This window comes from Cavia porcellus, unplaced genomic scaffold (genome assembly GCF_034190915.1).
Source record: "Cavia porcellus strain 051 isolate PalLab524CR breed Dunkin Hartley unplaced genomic scaffold, mCavPor4.1 scaffold_32, whole genome shotgun sequence".
NCBI lineage: Eukaryota > Metazoa > Chordata > Mammalia > Rodentia > Caviidae > Cavia > Cavia porcellus.
Window position 1 is genome coordinate 27,679,350 of NW_026947515.1, and position 18,936 is coordinate 27,698,285.

The window sequence follows — 18,936 nt, forward strand, 5'->3', positions numbered from 1 at the left end:
GCAGACCCTAATAAGCCACTGAAAAAATACAAAGAAAGGGGGCAAAAAAGAGAGAGAAAGGGGGGAAAAAAGGTCCAAAACCAGGGGGAAGATTCTAGTTTTGAATGAATGGTTTCCTTTCTGGATCTGCAGTTCTAGAACCCGGCAATCTATGGTGCTCTTCACCCAGCCTTGCAGCTTGCAGGTCTGTGAGCTGTCCCGCCATTCCAGCCTACCTCGGGGTGTCACAACGCTCAATTGTCCTCGCTTGCAAGCAGATCCCAGGTCAGTACTGAGAGGAGGCCTGCGGGTGAGGGCTCAAGAACCCAATGCTTGCACTTGCAGACCTGTGACAATTCAAACTGGGCTGCTCTCCCACTGTGGGGTGGGGCTCATGTCCTTCCTAGCCCAAGCTCAAACTCTTCTGCGTAGCAAACCTATGGCAGAAGAACGCCAGCCAAGCTGCTCCAGCTGAGCATACATAGAGCAGTGCTGGCAGTGTTCTATAAATGAGTGGCTTTAGGGTTACAGTTTGGGCACTTGGTCTCTAAAATGTTAACCACCAGTGACTTAGGAGGTGTCTTTCCAGCCTGCTCCCAGTCCGTGGCCATCTCATGTGGTTGTCACTCACGCAGTCCCTGTAATACCAGGAACTCTGAAGTGAATCCTTCCCTGAGTTGTTTTGAGTTCCAGATTCAAACATTCAATCCCTTCCCAGAGCCCAGTTATGCACTCTGGCAATATGGCAGGTGCCTATGCTGGGATCCCTCTCAGCTGTTGCCTGTTGTGTGGAAGGAGTCCCTTACAACAAAACTGCATGCTGTCCCTATCTGTAACAGCAATCATGGGCTTCCCTGAAGTGGTCACCAGCCCAGCCCACCACCATTTCCCTCTGGAGCCTTCAGCTTGCTTCTAAAGAGCCAGGCTCCTCAATCCACGTGCCTCAAGCAGAGCTTGGGAGACTCTGTCAGTGGGGGTAAAGCTATGACATGCTTACTATTTTTTCTTTTAAAACAAAGATGTTAGTGTATGAGTTGTTTTTCTAAACTAAAACCTCAGTAATATTCAGGTTTAATTGCAGTGCTGGCACTTTGTGGTACATGTGGGTTCTGGATTGCAGTTTGGGCTGTCTCTACAATGTTCACCAGCACAGGCCTAGGCTGTCTGTTTCCTTCTCCTCTTGGTCATCTGTCTCAAACTTCTCTGCAGCTTTTAATTTTCTTATCAGTCCCTTCCAGGTTCCTGGCAATTCGCTTTTCTGTGTTTCTTCCCCAAGTTGTTTCCTTCCAGGGTCTAGATACCCGACCTCAGCCAGGCTGAATTTGCTGCTGCCCACCACGCTGCCATCTTGATTCTCCCTTGCAGTTTCTGTTTTAAGTACTGTTTTATTTTGCTTTACTGAGGAGTCCAAGGCCTTCACACTACACTACATTACCCTGCCTCTTCCCTCTTTGAGAGAGGCTCTCACTAAATTGCTCGGGTTGGGCCTGAACCTCTGATTCTCCTGCTTTGGCTCTCCAGAGTGCTATGATTACGGGTGAGTGCCATCGTGTCCAGCTTGAAGTGCAATTTTAAAATTGCAATTTTCCTTTTCACCTATCGTTCTCTCTTCTGTCCTACCTCACTTCCAGTCCTGTGTGGGTCTCCAGGGGGGCCAATCCCAGAGGATGCTGCTGTGACAAGAGCAGAGCTCAAGAGCTAAGGCCAAATGTGTGGCCGGCTGTTGTGCCTGTGCTCCTGGTTTCTCCTCCCTTCAGGGGTGTCTCAGGCCAGCGTGAAGACTTCCCTATATCCTTGGAATGCATATTTGCTGTACACACTCATGGCAGGTGGGCCCAGACCTCTTGCCTGAGTGCTTCTCACTCCCAAATCTCCTGGATGCCCCCTCTAAGTTGGGCAGCCATGGAGCCAGTACCTAGGTTGCTGCTGGGCCTCCGGTCATTTCCTGTGGCGCTCACATGGGCTAACACACCCACTATTTGCTTTGGCCCTGGGTCACCCTCCTTTTGCAGAGGAAATGGAAGACAGGGAGGTCAGAGGAGTTGTCTTGGCCACAGGGAGATAGGGACAGGGGAGGGCTGGAGCCTGAAGCCACTGTGCCTGCTCCCTCAGCCACTGCTGGGCTGGATGCCAGTCGCCAGGGAGGCTTCCCACATAGCCCACAGGGTGCACAGGTTCTCCCTGGTGAGCTGGCTCCGTGCCTTTGTAACCTGTAACAGGACAGAACCTGTCACTGGCGGCAGTGCCTTGCATAGCCAACACAGACCTACAGACAAAGGAGACTCATTTCCTTTTCACGATTTATTGTTTACAAAACAAATGGATTTGGAGGGCAGGAACACAATCACCATGTTGACAGCAGCAAGTGCAGAGGGAACGAAAGGCTGGCCTTAAAATCTTTAGCTATTGTGTGTGGAAGAGCTGTCCGCTCTGGCCAACAATGACACACTAGGAATGCTTCCATTTGGGGACTGTCCCAAGACTCCCCACTGCTCGGTTCATCGCTACTCTTTAAGTCCCACAACCCAACATCACTGACATTTACTGAAGGGGTCAGACGGCCCAGTCAGGCACAGGCAGGGGAGATGTGGGTCTTCTGAGCTGTGCCCAGCGGGAGTCTAGCTCTAGCGAGATGTCACAGTAACCTGGCTTCTCCTCTGCTGCTGTCCCATGAGGATTAGCAGGACAGAGATGACTGACAGCTCTTCTGGGCCAGCATCCTGAAGTGTCTAAGTGGGAGAGGTCTTTGAAGGTCAACACAGGGCCAGTCACAGCCCTGGGCCCCCCATCGTGGTGCCTCTGCTGTCCGGAGGGGTGATACGGGGTGAGGTAGTTGTTATGGGAGGAGAGCTGTAATGTCCCTTCTCTACTTTAGTCCCACTAGCCTCTGCCCCAGAGCATCAAGAAGACACGGCCGGGACCTAAAATGAGCCAAGGTCATGTAAAGTTTCCGTGGGGAAGAGGAGGTGGTTATGGGGAGAGACCCCAGGAAATGATAGGGATGATCCCCAGAGCAGAACAGAGCAGGCCTAGGTCAGGGGTCAAGTGCAGGCTACCAGAACACAGGGCCTCCTGGGAGTAACATTTCAAGTCATTCGTGAATCTTAATAGACATGGCACTTTCTGGAAGCTGCCAGCAAAAGGCATCATGCCGAGGGCTCAGAAACCTCTGCTGTGAACTAGCTTTGCCAATGCGGCTGCTCAGTTACGAATTCCTCCAAGCTGAGGGCAAATTTGCTGTGCCTCTGCTCTGTGTGATAAGATCTGGCGATTTTATGAGACCAAAATCCCTCAATAAAAATAAGTTAATAATTAAAACTCTGAAGTGCTTCATAGCACTGTCAGAGGGAAGAGGTGGAGTCCTTGGCAGGGGAAGTTCCACCCTGTCATGTGGCTGTGCCTGCTCTCTGGACAGTGTGGGCAGGTGTGTCCCCACAGGTCACCTGCACGGTGCCCCCATCCTGCAGTGTAAACATTAACTTCCCAGGTGGGCAGGGTGCATGCCCAAGGCTCCCAGAGGAGCGGGAAGAGGGGTGACCCTCCCTAGTGGACGGGCTGCCTCATGCTCACTGCTGACCTTGGAGCAGGCACAGAACCTAACATTGCAGGTGCTACTGAAACACACGTACTCAACAGAGAACTCACGGGAAGTCAGGACAGGGCGGTCAAAAGGAAGAGGAGCAGGGCAAAACTCAAGGCTCGGCCCCTATCAAGGTGCCTGCAGTGACCAATGTCCACCACCAGGTGGCAGAGGGACCCCAAAGGGCAGTCTGGGCTGCAGGACACCACCCCTCCCACGGCACTTCCAGCAGCTTCACAAGTCCTAGGACTGAATCCCCATCCAGGAAATCCCCCTAGGTCAGGCACACACTTCACGGTTACAAAAAGAACAAGACAAAACGAAAGTGCAGTCATCCGGTTTTTATAAAACCTCAGTTTTATAAAACCTCAGTCCCGACGCGGCAAAGAGCGTCCATCTCCGCTCTGCACGACGCTGGAGGCCGCAGCTCAAATGAATTCTATCCCTTCGTACTTCACGCTTGCAATCTTGGTCTCGGGCAGCAAGATGCGCCCGTCTAGTGTGAAGGCCATAACGTAGGTGGCCACCACACCGCTGTCCTCTTCAGATTTGAGGGCCACGATGATCTGGTCGTCGGTGTTGGGGATGAACTTGAAGGATGAGAAGCCATGCGTGGGGACCACCTCGCCCACGCGGCGGACGGAGACGTCCCCGAAGTCCTGGGCGGCGCTCAGCAGCAGGTTGGTGCCCCTGTGCTCGTCCTCCTTCTCGTTGTACTGCTCGAGGCTGGCCCGGCGCGGCAGGAAGAACCAGCGCTGCAGGGTATCGCTCCAGCAGGCCGATTCGTGGATGAGGTAGCCTGGGCGCAGGACAGAGCCCCGGTCACTACACGCCAGAGACAGCCTGGCCCTTCGTCTCCAGGGCCAGGCCTCCTCGTGGCCAGGCACACAGAGCAGCAGCCAGTCCCACCCAAGATGACCCTGGGGACGACACTACCTCCTGGACACCCTCAGCTCCGAAAGGTGACGGGCAAGCATGTGGAGTAGAATACGGCATCATCTTTAGCACACGTCCCCCACAGGATGACCCCAGAGGGCCATAGCCTTTACAGGCGTCCTGTCCTTACTCTGTCTCCTTGGTAGTCATCAGGAGGCACAGGAAAGAGTGTTGCAGGAGGGGGGACAATGAACAGAGGTCTGGTTCGTGGAAAGACGAGGGTCGGGGGAGGTAGCCTCAAGGCTAAAGGAGGCCCTGTCCTGTCCCCCCTCCAGGATACCGCTCTTGCCAGGCTTCCCAGACATAACCTACAAGGACTCCTGGGGGTGGTGAGCCTGCTCTGTGAGGGTGACTGAGGAAGGGCTGAAGGGGGCTGAGGAAGCAAAATCACGACTGAGCAGGGCCTGATGTCACTGTGCTTGGGGAGCACGTGGAGTGCGCACAGCTCCAGAGCCACCCGATACCCGCTGGACAGTCATGCCACTCTGGGCGGTGCATCAGGGGCCTCTTACCCGGCGGTCGGATCCCCACAGCTGCCCGCAGAGCATTGTAGCTGGACACCCAGTTCTCATGGTCCACGCTGCCCTTGTGGTCCACCACTTTCACCCACTCCGGGTTCTCGTTCACCACCTTGCCGGTGCCCGTGGTCCACTCCTTGCCCAGGCTGCCCACGTACAGCCGCTCGTCCTTCACAGCCAGCCACTCAGCTTTGAAGCCTGGGGCAATGAGAGCGGAGGTGCCTGAGAGGCGCCACCATCACTAGGTCCAGCACCTTGGACACTGAAGTCCCTGCCTCAAACTTCCCTGGAGGCGAGGACAAGAGGCTGGGGCAGGGGCCTGCGAAGGGCCCACAGGGAGGCTTCCACCTCCCTCCTGCTCTCCTCCTCTCTGCCTGGCCTCCAGGGCCATTCTGTCCCCCAGGCCCACTCATCTAGGACCCCCTGCAGAGGCTCTGCCCTCCCCTCAGCGCTCCCAGAGCTTCTTTAGCGGCCCCCTCTTGGGCCTCACTTTACTGGCACAGCTCCGGCCAGAGTGAGCCTCTGACTGTCCGTGTTGCCCCCCATCCAGACATGCTAGGGTTGGACTTGCCCTCACTTTCCCAAACACCCTGCAAGCTTCTTGGCTCCCAGGAGACTGAAGCTGCAGTCCTCCCACCACAGGATGCAGAGGCAGGGTGCTCACCACAGGCGCCTCTGGAGAGAGCTGCAACCCAGGCAGTCTCCCAGGCCACTTCCTCGGTTAAGACGCTTTCGTTTCCGGGAGCTCTGCTGCCTATCTTAAGAACCTGACCCCGGCCAGCCCAGCCAGCCCAGCCAGCCCTGGAGGCCCCGCCAGTGGAGAAGAGCAGGACCACAGCAGGGTGGTCTAAGACTGTGACAGACATGAGGTGGACAATGGGTGATCGACATTCTCCCTGGCATCTGTGTGGAGCTGGCCCCTGCCAGCAGCCTGTCTTGGGCAGACATGGAAGAGGTTTTCTTATTGGTATGATGGGGCAGGCAGGGTCACCATGGTCCTCCTGCACAGAAAGCCCACACTGGTGGCTGGTGTCCTAGAGGGAGCAGCCACACGAATCTGACAAATAGCATCTCGCGTCAGTCTTCTGCTGATACCCTTTATACCTCACAGGTCCCTCCCCAGTGTCAGGGCTGCGCGGCTGTCCCCACCCTGGGGCAGCAGTAACTCCTACGGGGAAATGCTGGAGCCGACAGGTTCTACTCCCAGGCAGACCCTGTCCCCAGGGCCAGGAGGGCAGGCTAGGCAGCAGCTGACCTGTACCGCCGGCACACTCAGGTCCACGTCTCAGCTGAGACCCAGAAAAGCAGACCAGCACTCTCAAGCTGCAGTGCCTGGTGGGTGGAGTCCCTGTGCCATCCTGAGATGCCACAGGAGACTCTAACAAGGGACACAGAGGGAGCGAGTGCAGGGGCCACAGCCCTAAAACTTCTTCTGGAAGGAACTCCCCAGGTGCCAGGGTTCTAGTCTAGAGATGACTTTGTTTGACGACAGTAAGATTTTGTTCAGGGCTGGGTGTTGGGTCCATGGGTTAGGGAAGAAGGACTGGACTGCTTTTCTGCTATGAACCAGACCATGGTTAGCTGGCCTGGAGCTCCAGCATCTGGTCAAAGCCCTGCAGAGAGCGGTCCATTACCTTTGCCCACGGTTCCATCGCCGTCAGACAGAATCACCCAGGGCACAGCCTTGGTGCCCTCGATCTGGTAGACCACCCCCGTGCGGTCGTCCACAGAGTACAGCTTCCCGTTGAACACAACCAGCTCGGACAGCTCCATCCCCCTGCCCTTCTCCGCCAGGTGGGACTCCAGCACACTGTGGTCTTTGTCCCACTCCACAGTCACCTTGTCCCCATTGTCTGACAGAGTCAAATAGCCCTTCTTCAGGTAACTGAACCAGGTGTTTTCCTCCTGGGCCCTGGACTCCGTGTCCAAGTCAGCAATGATGGCGATTCGATAGCGGATCCCACCCGGTGTCCTTTGGGGAGCCGACAGGGGGTAAGTGTCATTGTACCGTGTGGCGGGTGCCTGGCCAAGCCTCCAGTTGTGTGCATTGGGGGTGGGGGACCTGCTGGGGGCTGCACGGTGGGAGTAGAGCAGCCAGAGGAGGGCAATGCCCACGAAGGACGTGAGGATCACCTTCCAGCGGGGACGGAAGCGGGGATCAGCAGCCTTGGTCATGGACGCCAGCACAGGGAGGCCCCCCACACTGATCCGGAGGGAGTGCATAGGCTCATTCCATTCCAGGTGGTTGGAGGGCTGGACAGGCATCAGATTGAGTGTCGGGTGGGACCTGCATGCAAGGAGAGAGCACAGGGGTCAGCATGGGGGCCACTGTTTCCTGGCTACCTGCACTGCACAGGTTGACTTCGGAACTCGGGTCTGCCCAGGAGAAATAGGATTCCATCACTTTCACAGCGTGGTAAGTCCTGACTGCAGCAATATCTTTACTTTTATTGAGCAAGACGTGAAGTCTTCCAAAGCAAAATTAGTCGTCTTCTGGTACCAGCTGGACAGACAGAAAGCTGAGTGTGATAAAGAGGTTTTGTGTGGGCTGGCATCTCACGGCAGGCAAGGGGAGGCAAGCGGGGCAGCCGGGGTAGAGGAGCAGGGCTGCAGATCTGAGCAAGCCGAAGTTACCACTGGCATATCACACAGCTAGTTTGCTCATTTCTACCCCTGGCTCCCAGGCCACGCCTAGCACAGAGTAAACGAGGGCTCATGAGGTGACTGCTTCTCTATTCCCTGGGTTCGGCTTCTGTAACATTTAAACATTAAGTACATCTGAGCCACACAGAAACTTTTCAGTTGTTGGCAGAACCTACTCTCTGGCGCCCTTCTACAAATGTGAACTATGCAGGAATCAGGGTCCTGGCCTCATGTGCTGCCTGGAGCCTGGCCTGTCCTGGGCACAGGCTGGAAAAGCCTATGGGAATCGCTGCAAGGTTTGGCCACACCCCAAGGCACAGTTCCTGGGCATAGTGCCAGTGCTGGACAGGAACTGTGGGTCTACACACCCATGCACCCCGCCTGCTCCACAGTCCACACAGTGCCAGGCACAGCCCAGGGTCTGTCGCACTGCTGCACCGGAACACTGGAAAGCAGGTCCCAGTTCTGTGGTGGGGCACAGCCAGCCACTCTCCACTCTTGAGACCTGCTACTGTCACCAGGAAAACACTTGGTCCTCTGGGTCCTCTGGGACCAAGGGGGTACCTTGCAGCTTCCCTCCTCCTCGAGGGAAAAACAAAGAATACTGGTACAGGGCTTGCAGGGCTTGCAGGCAGCACCTGGGAGGGGCTGGGACCAGCACCTCCATGCTGTCCTGGGCCCTCATGCACTCTGCCCACAAGGGCTTGAGGTCCAGCAGACCCAGAGGCATCCTGCTCCAAGCTGCAGGACCCAACAGGGCAATGGTCCTTGTGGAAGCCAGCGCCTTCCCTTCCCTCTTTGGACAGGCCGAGGCTTTAGCTCACAGGGTCACATTCAAGGAGAAAAACGTGTGTGTGGCTGGCTGCTCAGAGATGGCTGGGAGAAGGTTCCTGCTCTTAAGGGGCTGAGCACACTCTGCAGGGTCAGGCCTCTGGGGTACACGCCTTGGGCAAGGCCTGGCCCGTGGCAGTGGTCAAAGGGCTGCTCACCGAGGCCTTCCCACTGGTGCAGGTGGCTCATTGAGGTAAGCACAACTCTGCCTCCTTGTCCCTTCTCCAACCCCAGCAAGGGCCAAGACATTCAGTGTTTTGTCCTTAGTTCAGACACGGCCACTGAGCCCTGAATTCCTCTGTCCCCTCCTATGCAAAGAGCTGCCTGCACTTCCAACATGTACCTTAAACACAGTATTTCAAAACATTAAGTACTGATCCCTCTCCCTCAAGCCTACTCAGCTCCAGCCTGCACTCAGAAGTCGGGGAAAGGGGCTGCCTAAGTAAAAATGCTCACAGAAGCACCAGGAGATACACTTTCCTGTATGAGTGTCGAACTCCCACAAGGTAGCACTGAGCACACAGAGGAGTGGCCGTGGCCTTGGCCTTCCCCAACGTCCACCCTGGTGGCAGGGCCCATTACATGAAGCTGTCCTACCGCCAGCTCCTGCCCATTCCATGGCCATCCTTGACCCTAACCACACCGGCAGCCTCCTTCTGTCATGCAGGCGCCAGTGCCACAGCTTCCTGTGTCCCAGGAACTGCCCCTAACCCTGACAGCCCTCCCCTCTCCCCACCTGCTGAGGAGCCTGGTGAGCCACTGGTGTGCCCTAGCCTGGGGTACCCTGACCCTGCTCGTCACATCGCTGGTTCACGTTCACTTTTGGAAACTCTCCCTGTAGCTCTGCACCCTTTAGGGCCTCTGGTACTCGGCCTCCTCTGCCTGGAGCTCTATGCAACAGGGACTTGCCCACAGGCAAGTCCACAGACAACCAGGACCAACTCACCATCTATTTTTTTAATGGAAAACAAAAAACAAAAAACAAAACCCCTAATTCCAGGTGGGCCATTAAGTCACTTCTTCAACAGCCCCTCAACATCCTGTGACCCCTACCTGAGCCATCCTGCAAATCTGCAGGCCCAGGTCAAGGCCCTGATGACTGAGCCTCTCGGCTGCCACATCTGAGCTGCGGGTCCAGGAATGTGGACAGTGCCTGCCAACAGACTGTGTTATGAACTGTGATATGCCAGCCTCCCTGGCCAGCTCCTCTGTCCTTCGAGTCACCAGCACATCCATCTTCACGCTCCCAGCAGCCTGGGCATGGACCGGAGCTGCTTGCCTGTGCTCTGTTCCCTGGCAGTGCACTGGCTCCTTCAGCTCCTCCTCAGCGTGATGTCCCCTGTCTCCACTTTGCCTGCCACTCACTCTCCAGACTGCACACTCAGGGACGCTGTGAGTGTGCACAACACAGCTACAGCTGAATGAAGGGCGGAGAAGCAAACCTATGAAGGAATGAAAACCCTCCTCCAGCCCCCGACACCCTCTGCACCCCTGCCTGTGACCTGACACATGCTCCCTTCCCTCTGGCTGGCCTGTGCCCAAGGCTGCACTGCTCAAGTGTTATCCATGTCTCTCTGCAGGTCTTACGGGTTGGCCCCCCGATAGCCCTGTGCCACCCACCTCACTCTGTAGTCCTCCAGTGACCTTGGGCTCTCCTAGGTCTTGACCTCTGTGAAGGAAACCCCTCACCTTTGCACCCTGACCTTTCTCCTGAGAGGCAGGCCGGGGCACCTGCTGTCTAGCCCACTCCTCCCACACGTGGGCCCCAACATGTGATCCCACTAAGTACATTCTAGCACTTGGGAGCCCCATATGTGCCCCAAGCAGACACCAGCTCACCTATCTGTGCCCACCCGACACCTCTGCCTCAGTCCTGTCTCACTTCGATGACTCTGAAGGCCTCCAAATGATCCAGACCTTCCCTCTGCCATTTACTAGTTATGTGACCTTAGGTGAAGGACTTTTCTGCTCTTGGTCTGTTTCCTTCCTGGGGCCATGCTGCTGGTCGGGTCAGGGGACAGGACTTCCCTCAGTGCCTGACTGCTACCATTCTTACCAATAAGCACCTGACCCCTGCTGCAGCCTGCACAGAAGGCCTCATCTCCCTGGAGCTCTCAAATTGCACAATACAGGATTAGCTACAATTCCAGATTCTGTCTGTCCACATCTCTACACACAGGGCTGCCTCTACCTGCCGATCGCCCGTGACCACAGGGAACCAGAACCATCTAGAATTCCATGCTTTTACTGCCTCTTCCCTTTCTGTCCTGTATCTATGGTGGGGACTCCATCCCCAACCCTCAACAAATCTTCCCTCCTTGGGGAGACTGACATTGGCTCCAAACATCCAGGAACCTGGGGAGGTGACTGCCGAGGGCAGTGCAGATTTCACAAATGTGGCCTAGACTTTGAGGGAGGGAGGCTGCCTGGGTTGGCCTGAAATATGTCAGTGTCTTTTCATGAAAGGGAGGCAGAGGGAGACTCATGTGGACAGAAGAGAGGGCTGCACGATTGAGAAAGAAGAAGCTGGACTTACAAGGGGCATCAGGGACCCCAGAAGCTGGAAGACAGCAATGGATTCCTCCCCAGAGCCTCCAAGGGGAGTGAGGCCCCAGGACACCTGGGTTTTGGCCCAGTGGCACTGACATTGGATTCAAAGTCTCTGGGACACTGAGTTCCTGTTATTGCAAGAGAACAAAAGTATGAAAAGCTGCATCTACTATTGGAGTCATTACTACAGCACCCTAGAAAAAGACACCTGTCCCCACAATCTCCTTTGGGCTGCCTGCCCCTGGGTCGGTTCCAAGTTAGCCTCGGAACTGAGCTCCCGAAGGGAGGGGGCTCTACTGAAGACCAGGACACTAGATTAGTCTCTGTGCTACCACTGGAACAAAATATCTGACATCCACAACTTAGAAGAAGCTTACTTTATTTAGCTCATGGCTTTTGGAAGATTCAGTCCATGGCTGACTAGCTCCAAGGCAGAAAGGGTGCGGTGGGAGGGCCTGGGTGAAAGACAGCCAGGAGGAGGGAAGAAGGGAGGACCAGAGACAAGAACACACCCTTCTGGGTCAGGCCCCTAGTGATCTGCTCTTCCCCGCCAGGCTGGCCGCTAAGAGCATGCAGCTTCTAACTCAATGACGAATACACCCAGGGTCCCAGGGGCCAATCACCAAAAGCCGCACTTCTGAAACGAGACCCTTGCGGGGTATTTCAGGGCTCAACCGTAACAGGCAGGGACGGGGGCCTCCCACCAGCTCTGGTGAATGGAGGTGACCTCTGTCATTGCAGCAGGACTTTGCCTACTTCCAGAAGACTCAGCGCCAGCGTATCTTCTCCTGGTCTCCATCCCTCCTTCAGGACCCCCGAGTTGCCCCTCACGTGCGCTGGCTTTTCACCTGATCCTCAGCCCCATCCGGGTTGGTGGCCTGAAAGACTGTAGAAGAAGAGCGCACACTGCCACTTAAAATGGCATTTATGTTTCTTGTTTTACTTTTTTGCCAGCCTCGAGCCACAAAAGTGAGCGGTGGAGAGAAGAGACAAGATACACACAAGGTCAGTCCCCAAGGAAAGCGGCATTTGAGTTTGTCTCTTCCCCTCGGGGAATGAAGCCACTTACATGTTTGCTGTACTGGGACAAGAAGTCTGTCAGTCTCCCCTGCAGCGTCACGTTCTGACTGTACTGATCAGACACAGAGGACCAAGAGGCTGCAGTGCAGAAGTCACAGGCTCCTGAGCCAGCCAAGGGCGCTGGCAGGAGGCCTGTGAACAGTCCTCTGGGCAGGGAAGCCTGAGAACCACGCACTGCCACCTTCCTTCCTCCTGTGCCAACCCTGCTCTGGGTATAACATCGCCACAAAGCCACCAGAGTGACAGCTACTTGAAAGTCTCCCAGACCTAATTTCTCCCTCCCCACCCAGCATTCACACCACAGGAGGGGGAGCAGCAGTGTGTTCTCCATGCGCACCCAGGCGCTGCTCCAGGCTGCTGCCCCAAGCTGGGAGTGAGGCACACCCCCGGGTTGAGACCACAGGCTCTCCATGGCTAAGCTGAGGGCCCAGTGGCACCCACACAGCTTCCCTCTCCAGTGGACCTCTCCAGCTTCCCCTGGAGAGCTATGCTACACGTGGCAGATCAAACAGGTTTAGGGCAGCTGCCAGGGCAGACTCCTCCCTTTCAGGATCCAGGCAGGGCTTGGGCAAGGAAGGCTCCACGCTCAACTCTTGGCAAAGCCTCTCCCACAGAGGACTGTCTCACCCCAGAGAGGAGGCCGGCCGGCCGCAGAGCACCCATTCTGCCTGCTGCCCAGCTCACTGCTGCTTGCTCAGTCGGGAGCAAAGCTTTCTAACCTGCAGACTCTTCAGCCAGAGGCAACTGAGGTAACGCAGGATGTCAGGACTCAGAGGAAGGAACATTTGGGGATGCCTGCTACAGGCTGGGCCCCTTAGAGATGTCACCCAACCCCTTGCTTTTGCTTACTAAGCTTGCTAGGGTATTTGAAAATTCAAGAGGAAAAAAGGAAAAAATCATGCTTTAGGGATCACGGAGGCCATACCTCCTTTCCGCAGCCCAGCCACCTGACTTCTGCACTCTCCCTTCCCCGCCACATCCTGCACACAACCACAGACAGTTGGGGATGACTTAATTTACAGCCTCAACCACTCACGAGGGCTGTGTTAGTTTCCACTGCTGCTGTAACTAATTACTACAGACAGGGAGTGTATCCACCGCAAACTGGTGGTCCACAGGCCAGGAGGACAGGAGTCTAAGCGGGCCTCACTAAGCTATAAGCAAGGGCTGGTTCCCTTCCCAGGCTCCCAGCCATAACCCATGTGCTGGCCCTTTCCAACTTCTGAGCTGTCCACTGTCCTGGCCTTGTAGACCCTTCCTTCTGCTCCAATGCCAGCAACCTGGCACCTCCTGGTCCTTTCTGCCACTGTTTCCCTCACTCTTCTGCCTCCCTGGCTTGTACTTTTAAGAACCCTGAGGCCAATCTGGACCCAAGCAGAAACTGCAAGCTGATCTCCCCCTTTTCAGGTTGGAGATTAGCAGTTTCAATTTCCTTCTGCCTTATAATGTAGGAATTCACAGGTTCCTTAGGGTTAGGGTGTGGCCCCAGGGTCACTCCTGCTCACACAGTGCCTCTTCTACAGGACGGGGCTCTGCAGTTCAAATCTGCTGTATCACAGCATGGTTGTGTCTGCTTAGTCTGTATCACTAATGTTATTCAAGAAACTTTAGCAAAAGAGTCACCTTCCTAGCTGAAAATGACACCCAAACAGTATCATGCCACATTTTTCCAGATTGCCTGAAAACACGGCAGTAAAACAACCCCAATCTAGCCACACCAGGGCTCACTTCCGGACAGTGCACCTGGACCGTTATGTAGGAAGCCACCTATTCATCCTCAGTGTGGAGCACCTGAGACATGCAGCAGCAAGAAGCACACCCCCAGGCCCACACTCGCGCCCTTCACCACACTGTGCTGCCTGCACAGGGGTCAAGCAGGAGCTGTCAGTCCACCTAATCCTGGTTTACTGCAGAGAAACTCGGAGGGTTCAAAAGAAATGCAGATGGAAAGAAAAACACCTTCGCAGATTTCTCCATTATCAGTTATGTTTTTCCTAACCAATCTGAAAAGGAGAATGACACAAAAGTTCTTTAAAAATAAAATCAGCCAGGTGTGGTGGCTCACACCTGTAATCCCAGCACTTGGGAGGCTGAGACAAGAGGATCGTTGTGAGTTTGAGACCAGCCTGGTCTACAAAGTGAGCTCAAGGCCTGCCCGAACTGCAGAGACCTTGCCTCAAAAAGACAAAAAAAAAAAAAAAAAAATTCAATGTAGGGGGCCCGGGGTTTTGCTTAGCAGTGTAAGTGCCTGCCCTGGCAAGCATGAGGTTGTGAGTTCTATCTCTGGTACAAAAAAAAAAAAAAAAAAAAAAAAAAAAAATCCACGTGAAAGTTTTAAATCTCACCTATGTTGTTGTTTAATATAAAAACCTCAATAGTCCAGGGTGTGTCTAAGGGAAAAGAACCAACTGTTGCTTGGGTTTTGTTCCCTGCTTCCTGGTACCACTCCTCAAACAGGACAGAAAAATAACTTCCTTATCATTCCACTGATCCATGTCAGGACAACAGTCCCAGATCCCGGCTCCTCTTCTGAAAGGGCCAAGGCCAAAGCACTTGTGCACCTGCCTGTAAAGCTGCCCTGGACCATCACGTTCCTCTTCAGGAAATTCTTAGACTCACAGGAAGGGCTCTCTGTATCCTGCAGATAAAACGCTCACCTCCAAAGCCACGAAGGAAGAGCAGCAGAACCCTAACCCTAAGGAAGAGCAGCAGAAACCACCAGGGCAATGCCTACTGCTCCCCATCATACCCCGGACTTCACCTCAGGACACCTATGCTCAGTAGGCACCACAGATCAGGTGTGCAGATGGACAACTGGATAAGAATGATACCAAGAACTAGCAGCTCACACCAATACACTCACTGAATTAGCAAAGGCTGTGGGAACGCAGGTACAGGTGCAGAGAGAAGAAAGGAGACATTTAGCTAATAGGAGGTATCGAATGACAAGATGTACACCTTACCTGAGGGGCATTATAGCCACACCAATCTATTTGCAAGATTATGATTTCCTCTATCACCCTGGGCCATAATACCATCTTTTGTGATCAAGTCTATTTGGACAAGAAAACCAGGAAGAGAATGAGAATTTGGCGGTGGCCTTGTGGCGGTGCCTGGACAAATCTACACTTCACCTGTGTCCTCTCCCTGAATATGCTCTAGGGTGTGCACATCCAGAGGGGAGCAGGCTGGCTCCTCTAGAAATCCTTCCACAGGGCCGTTGCACAGACAGAAGGCTCTGGAAGTCAGAAAGGGAGGTGCCCATTATGCCCGCAGGCTCCAGCTGAACTGAGTGCCAAGAGGCCTGGGAAAAGCTGGAAGGTGAGCCTGTGGTGCGGTCCTGGGCAGTGAAGCTGGAGGGACCGGATCCTCTGAGACCGGCACTTTTTAAAAATTTTGGCTAACCAGGTCTTGTGGAAACCATCAGACTCAGGTTGTCAAGCCGAGGTTCTGTTGAAAAAGTAGCAGGCCAAGATGCCATCATACAATCCCACGACAGGGAGGAGAAATATAGGTAATGGTGCACTGAGACTGGTTTTCTGCGATCGTTAGTGGGGAAAGGCACTTTGGAGAGAGGATTCGCTGGAGGTGGATGCAGGATGGCCACTGGACCCCTAAGCCAGGTCTAGAAACAGCAGATAAGAAAGGACTGCTCAGACGGAAAGGCAAACCAAGTAACGAGAATGGGCGTGGGGGTGCCAGTCCCCAGGGACAGGAAAATCCAGACTAGGTGAACAAGCGGCAGAAAGAAACGGTGAAGAGGGTGCAAATTTTACGAGCAAAAAGATGGAGAGTGCTTGTGCTGCCTGGTAGACGGTTCAGTCCTTGAGAGTAAAAGAGCCTGGACGGAGCAGGAAGGCGGACGGCGGCGGGGGGGAGGGGGGGAAGCGGGAACGTCAGTCGGTTACAGGTGTGACGAAGTGCCAGACCGGGAGCGGAGCCTGCCTCATCACTCAGGACACGGGACGCACGACCAGGGCAGCATCTAAAGTCAGCGGGCGAGGGCAGCGGCGCCCAGGAAAGGGTGTCCCGCCCCTGTATGCCGCGAGTCAGGGACCCAGACAAGGACAAAGCCCACGGGGCCAAGGGGGCGGGCCGCGACTGACTGCGCCAGGCCGTGGGCGCGCCGTCACTCACCCGCTGCGGGCCGGGTTCGGGTGCCCGCCGGCGGCCGCCTCGCTGCACTGAGCCGGACGAGGCGGGCGGCTACTTCCGCCCCCTCCGCGCGCTCCCGGCGGCCTCTGCTCTACGCCTGCGCTCTACTCCGTCGCGTCCTGTCCCGCCCGCACTTTCCCAGCAGCCCCTGCTCTACCTCCCCCACAAACACACACCATGGCTTCTTTCTGCGCCTGCGCACCGGACTACTGGGAGTTGTAGTTCCGCGGGTGAACAGGATGGCATTAGCTTTCGGGGCTTGTGCACTGGATCCCGGAATTTTGCTTCCCCTGAGGTGCAAAGACATTAACCAGCCCAATACAGGTGGAGGTGCGAAGACCTCCGGTTCCAGGCCCTTTGCTGGGCCCTCCCAGCCGGCCACCCCCCGATGCTGATCACTTTCCATAGCCTGGACCAAGAGCGCCGCGAACAGCCAGGTCCTGGGCTGGGTACGAGGACCGGCATACTGAAAAAGGGGGTCCGAGGCCTCCCTGTCCTCCATCTCCTGCCCAGCCAGAGCCTTTGGGCCTCTGAAGAAGCATCGCTGGAACGTGACCTGGTCCCCCAGAGCGTCCAGGCACCAATAGGGCGTCCCACTAGAGACCGAAGCAGGAGGATGCCTCGGCCTCTGCATGCTCACATCTCAGACGCCGTCCCCCAAATACCAGGTGCACCGGGGAATAAATTCACATCACATAAACCGTGTGAGGTGGAAAGTACCCCTCCCATTACTGATCCCCTGCTTTCCCTGCCTGGAGGCAGTCACTGCTACTAGTTTCTTGTGATTCTTCTGAGAGGTGTATTATGACCTGCTAACAAACCATAAACTCAGGACGATGAGTTACCCCTAAAAATGGAAAATGGATAGAACTGAAGATCATTGTGTTAAGTGAAATAACAGTCATGTTTTCCCTCATGAGTGGGATCTACAACAAAGACACATCCGTAGAAGGGTTGCCATTATTTGACAAGAGAAAAAGAACAAGGGGGGATGCAAGAAGATAGTGACATTCTGGAACGGATACGACCAAAATTTGTAACATCGAGAAAATAAACAACTTAAAAATCTAAAAGCACTATATTTTATGATATAGTTGTGATATTCTAGGTAGATGTTAAAAATAGTATTTAAAATATCTATTCCCCAAAGCGTGTTCACAGTATGTTATTGTATAAGATGCAAAACACTGAGTAGAGTTCCCACTACAAAAGGAGTCCAGTTCTCTTGAGAAAAAATGGAAAGGTGCTGAACCCACTCTACTGCAAAAGAGGCATATAAACCTTATTTTTTGACAAACCATTCTTGTAATCACTAATGTTTCTTGTTTTCCTAAATTGAGTACCATCCACACTCCTGTTCCTAAATCGAGTCCTGTCCACACTCCATGTGTTATTATGTTGCAAATTTAAGTCATTTATTTATTGTGAGGTCTATATGTGCTTTCCACCTTAAGACATAGTACATTATGCCTGGTATCTTTAAAGCATTCTTTCCGTCCCCAACTGTCTCCTGTCCTTAGAGGCAGCTACAGCCCAGGGGGCTGTGCTGATTATCTTCTTGCTTTACTGTGTATAGTTTTAGCACATAGATACATATCCCTAAACAGTATGTTGGGTATTTTTTTTTTGGTGTAATCTGACTTTATAAAAATGAAAGACAGCTGTATCAATGAATGACAGATCTATTTGCTCCACAGATAATTAACAGGCATTTAAATTTTTGCTAATGGAGGGTGCATTGGGTGTCTTCTCATGGCCTATTACTGAGGAGTGATATATCTTTTCTTACATTTTGACCATTTATTCTTCTTTCATGGATGCCCTATTACTATTATTAGGAAATAATACATTCTTTCTCCACTGACTTTGTATGCAATGCCGTTTTGCCATTAGGTCAAATTTCCATATGCACATGGGTCTGTTTGGGGGCCATTATGTTGTATTGATGTAATTTTTTGTGTCTGCTCCAGTGCTACTTCATTACTGTCTTTTAAAAGCCTTCATTGGTTGTAGGACACATGCCCCCAGCCACCCACCTACCCTCAACCCTTTGGGGTGTTGAGTAGAATTGCAGTGAATCTGTAGATTAATTGGGAGAGAACTGAGGTTTTTATGATGTGGAGTCTTGTTTGCCTTTCCATTTACTTATATGTTTTTAAATGAGACTTTATTTTTCACTTCCCAAGAAGTGAAAGACTCTGACTTATTACAAAGAAAGCCAATCCATCCTCTCATTGGCTGCAGGGTGTTCCACTGCGTGACTGCACTGTATTTTACCAAGCCCTTATGACGTCCTTTTGGATAGCTATGATTTTTGTGTTACTGCAAAGGGTCAAAAGACATCCTTATGTTATCTGGACATAATCATAAGTGCACATAAAACTTCTTCAAACAAAGACTAGGTGAAAGGGCGGCATGTTGGAAGCGAGAATCATCACACTATCTCTGTGTCGGTTAGTGGTCAATGGCTGCTTGGACTGTCAGGTGTGGAGACATGAAAAGGCCATCTGTGTGTGCTGGAGACCTGAAGGACATAGCCAGAATTTGAAGGCCCGACAAAGCACATCGCAGAGCCCCATAGGACTCTGTATCAGGAAGCCAGAGAGCCCACACTGAAAAGCTGATGAGTCCACACTGGAAGTCTGGCAGCAGACATCATAGGGT

The 18,936-nt window shown here is 53.8% G+C and overlaps 1 protein-coding gene across 1 annotated transcript; it reads right to left on the reverse strand.

The window, feature by feature from the left end:
• Positions 1-2,265: 2,265 nt before the first annotated feature.
• Positions 2,266-16,412, reverse strand: Cant1 (calcium activated nucleotidase 1). Its single transcript, XM_003464781.5, has 4 exons — positions 16,255-16,412; positions 6,648-7,300; positions 5,008-5,211; positions 2,266-4,358 (listed from the first exon to the last, which is right to left on the reverse strand). The coding sequence occupies exons 2-4, from the start codon at positions 7,276-7,278 to the stop codon at positions 3,988-3,990; spliced, it is 1,206 nt and encodes a 401-aa protein (XP_003464829.1). The 5' UTR covers positions 7,279-7,300; positions 16,255-16,412; the 3' UTR covers positions 2,266-3,987.
• Between the last annotated feature and the right edge of the window lie 2,524 nt (positions 16,413-18,936).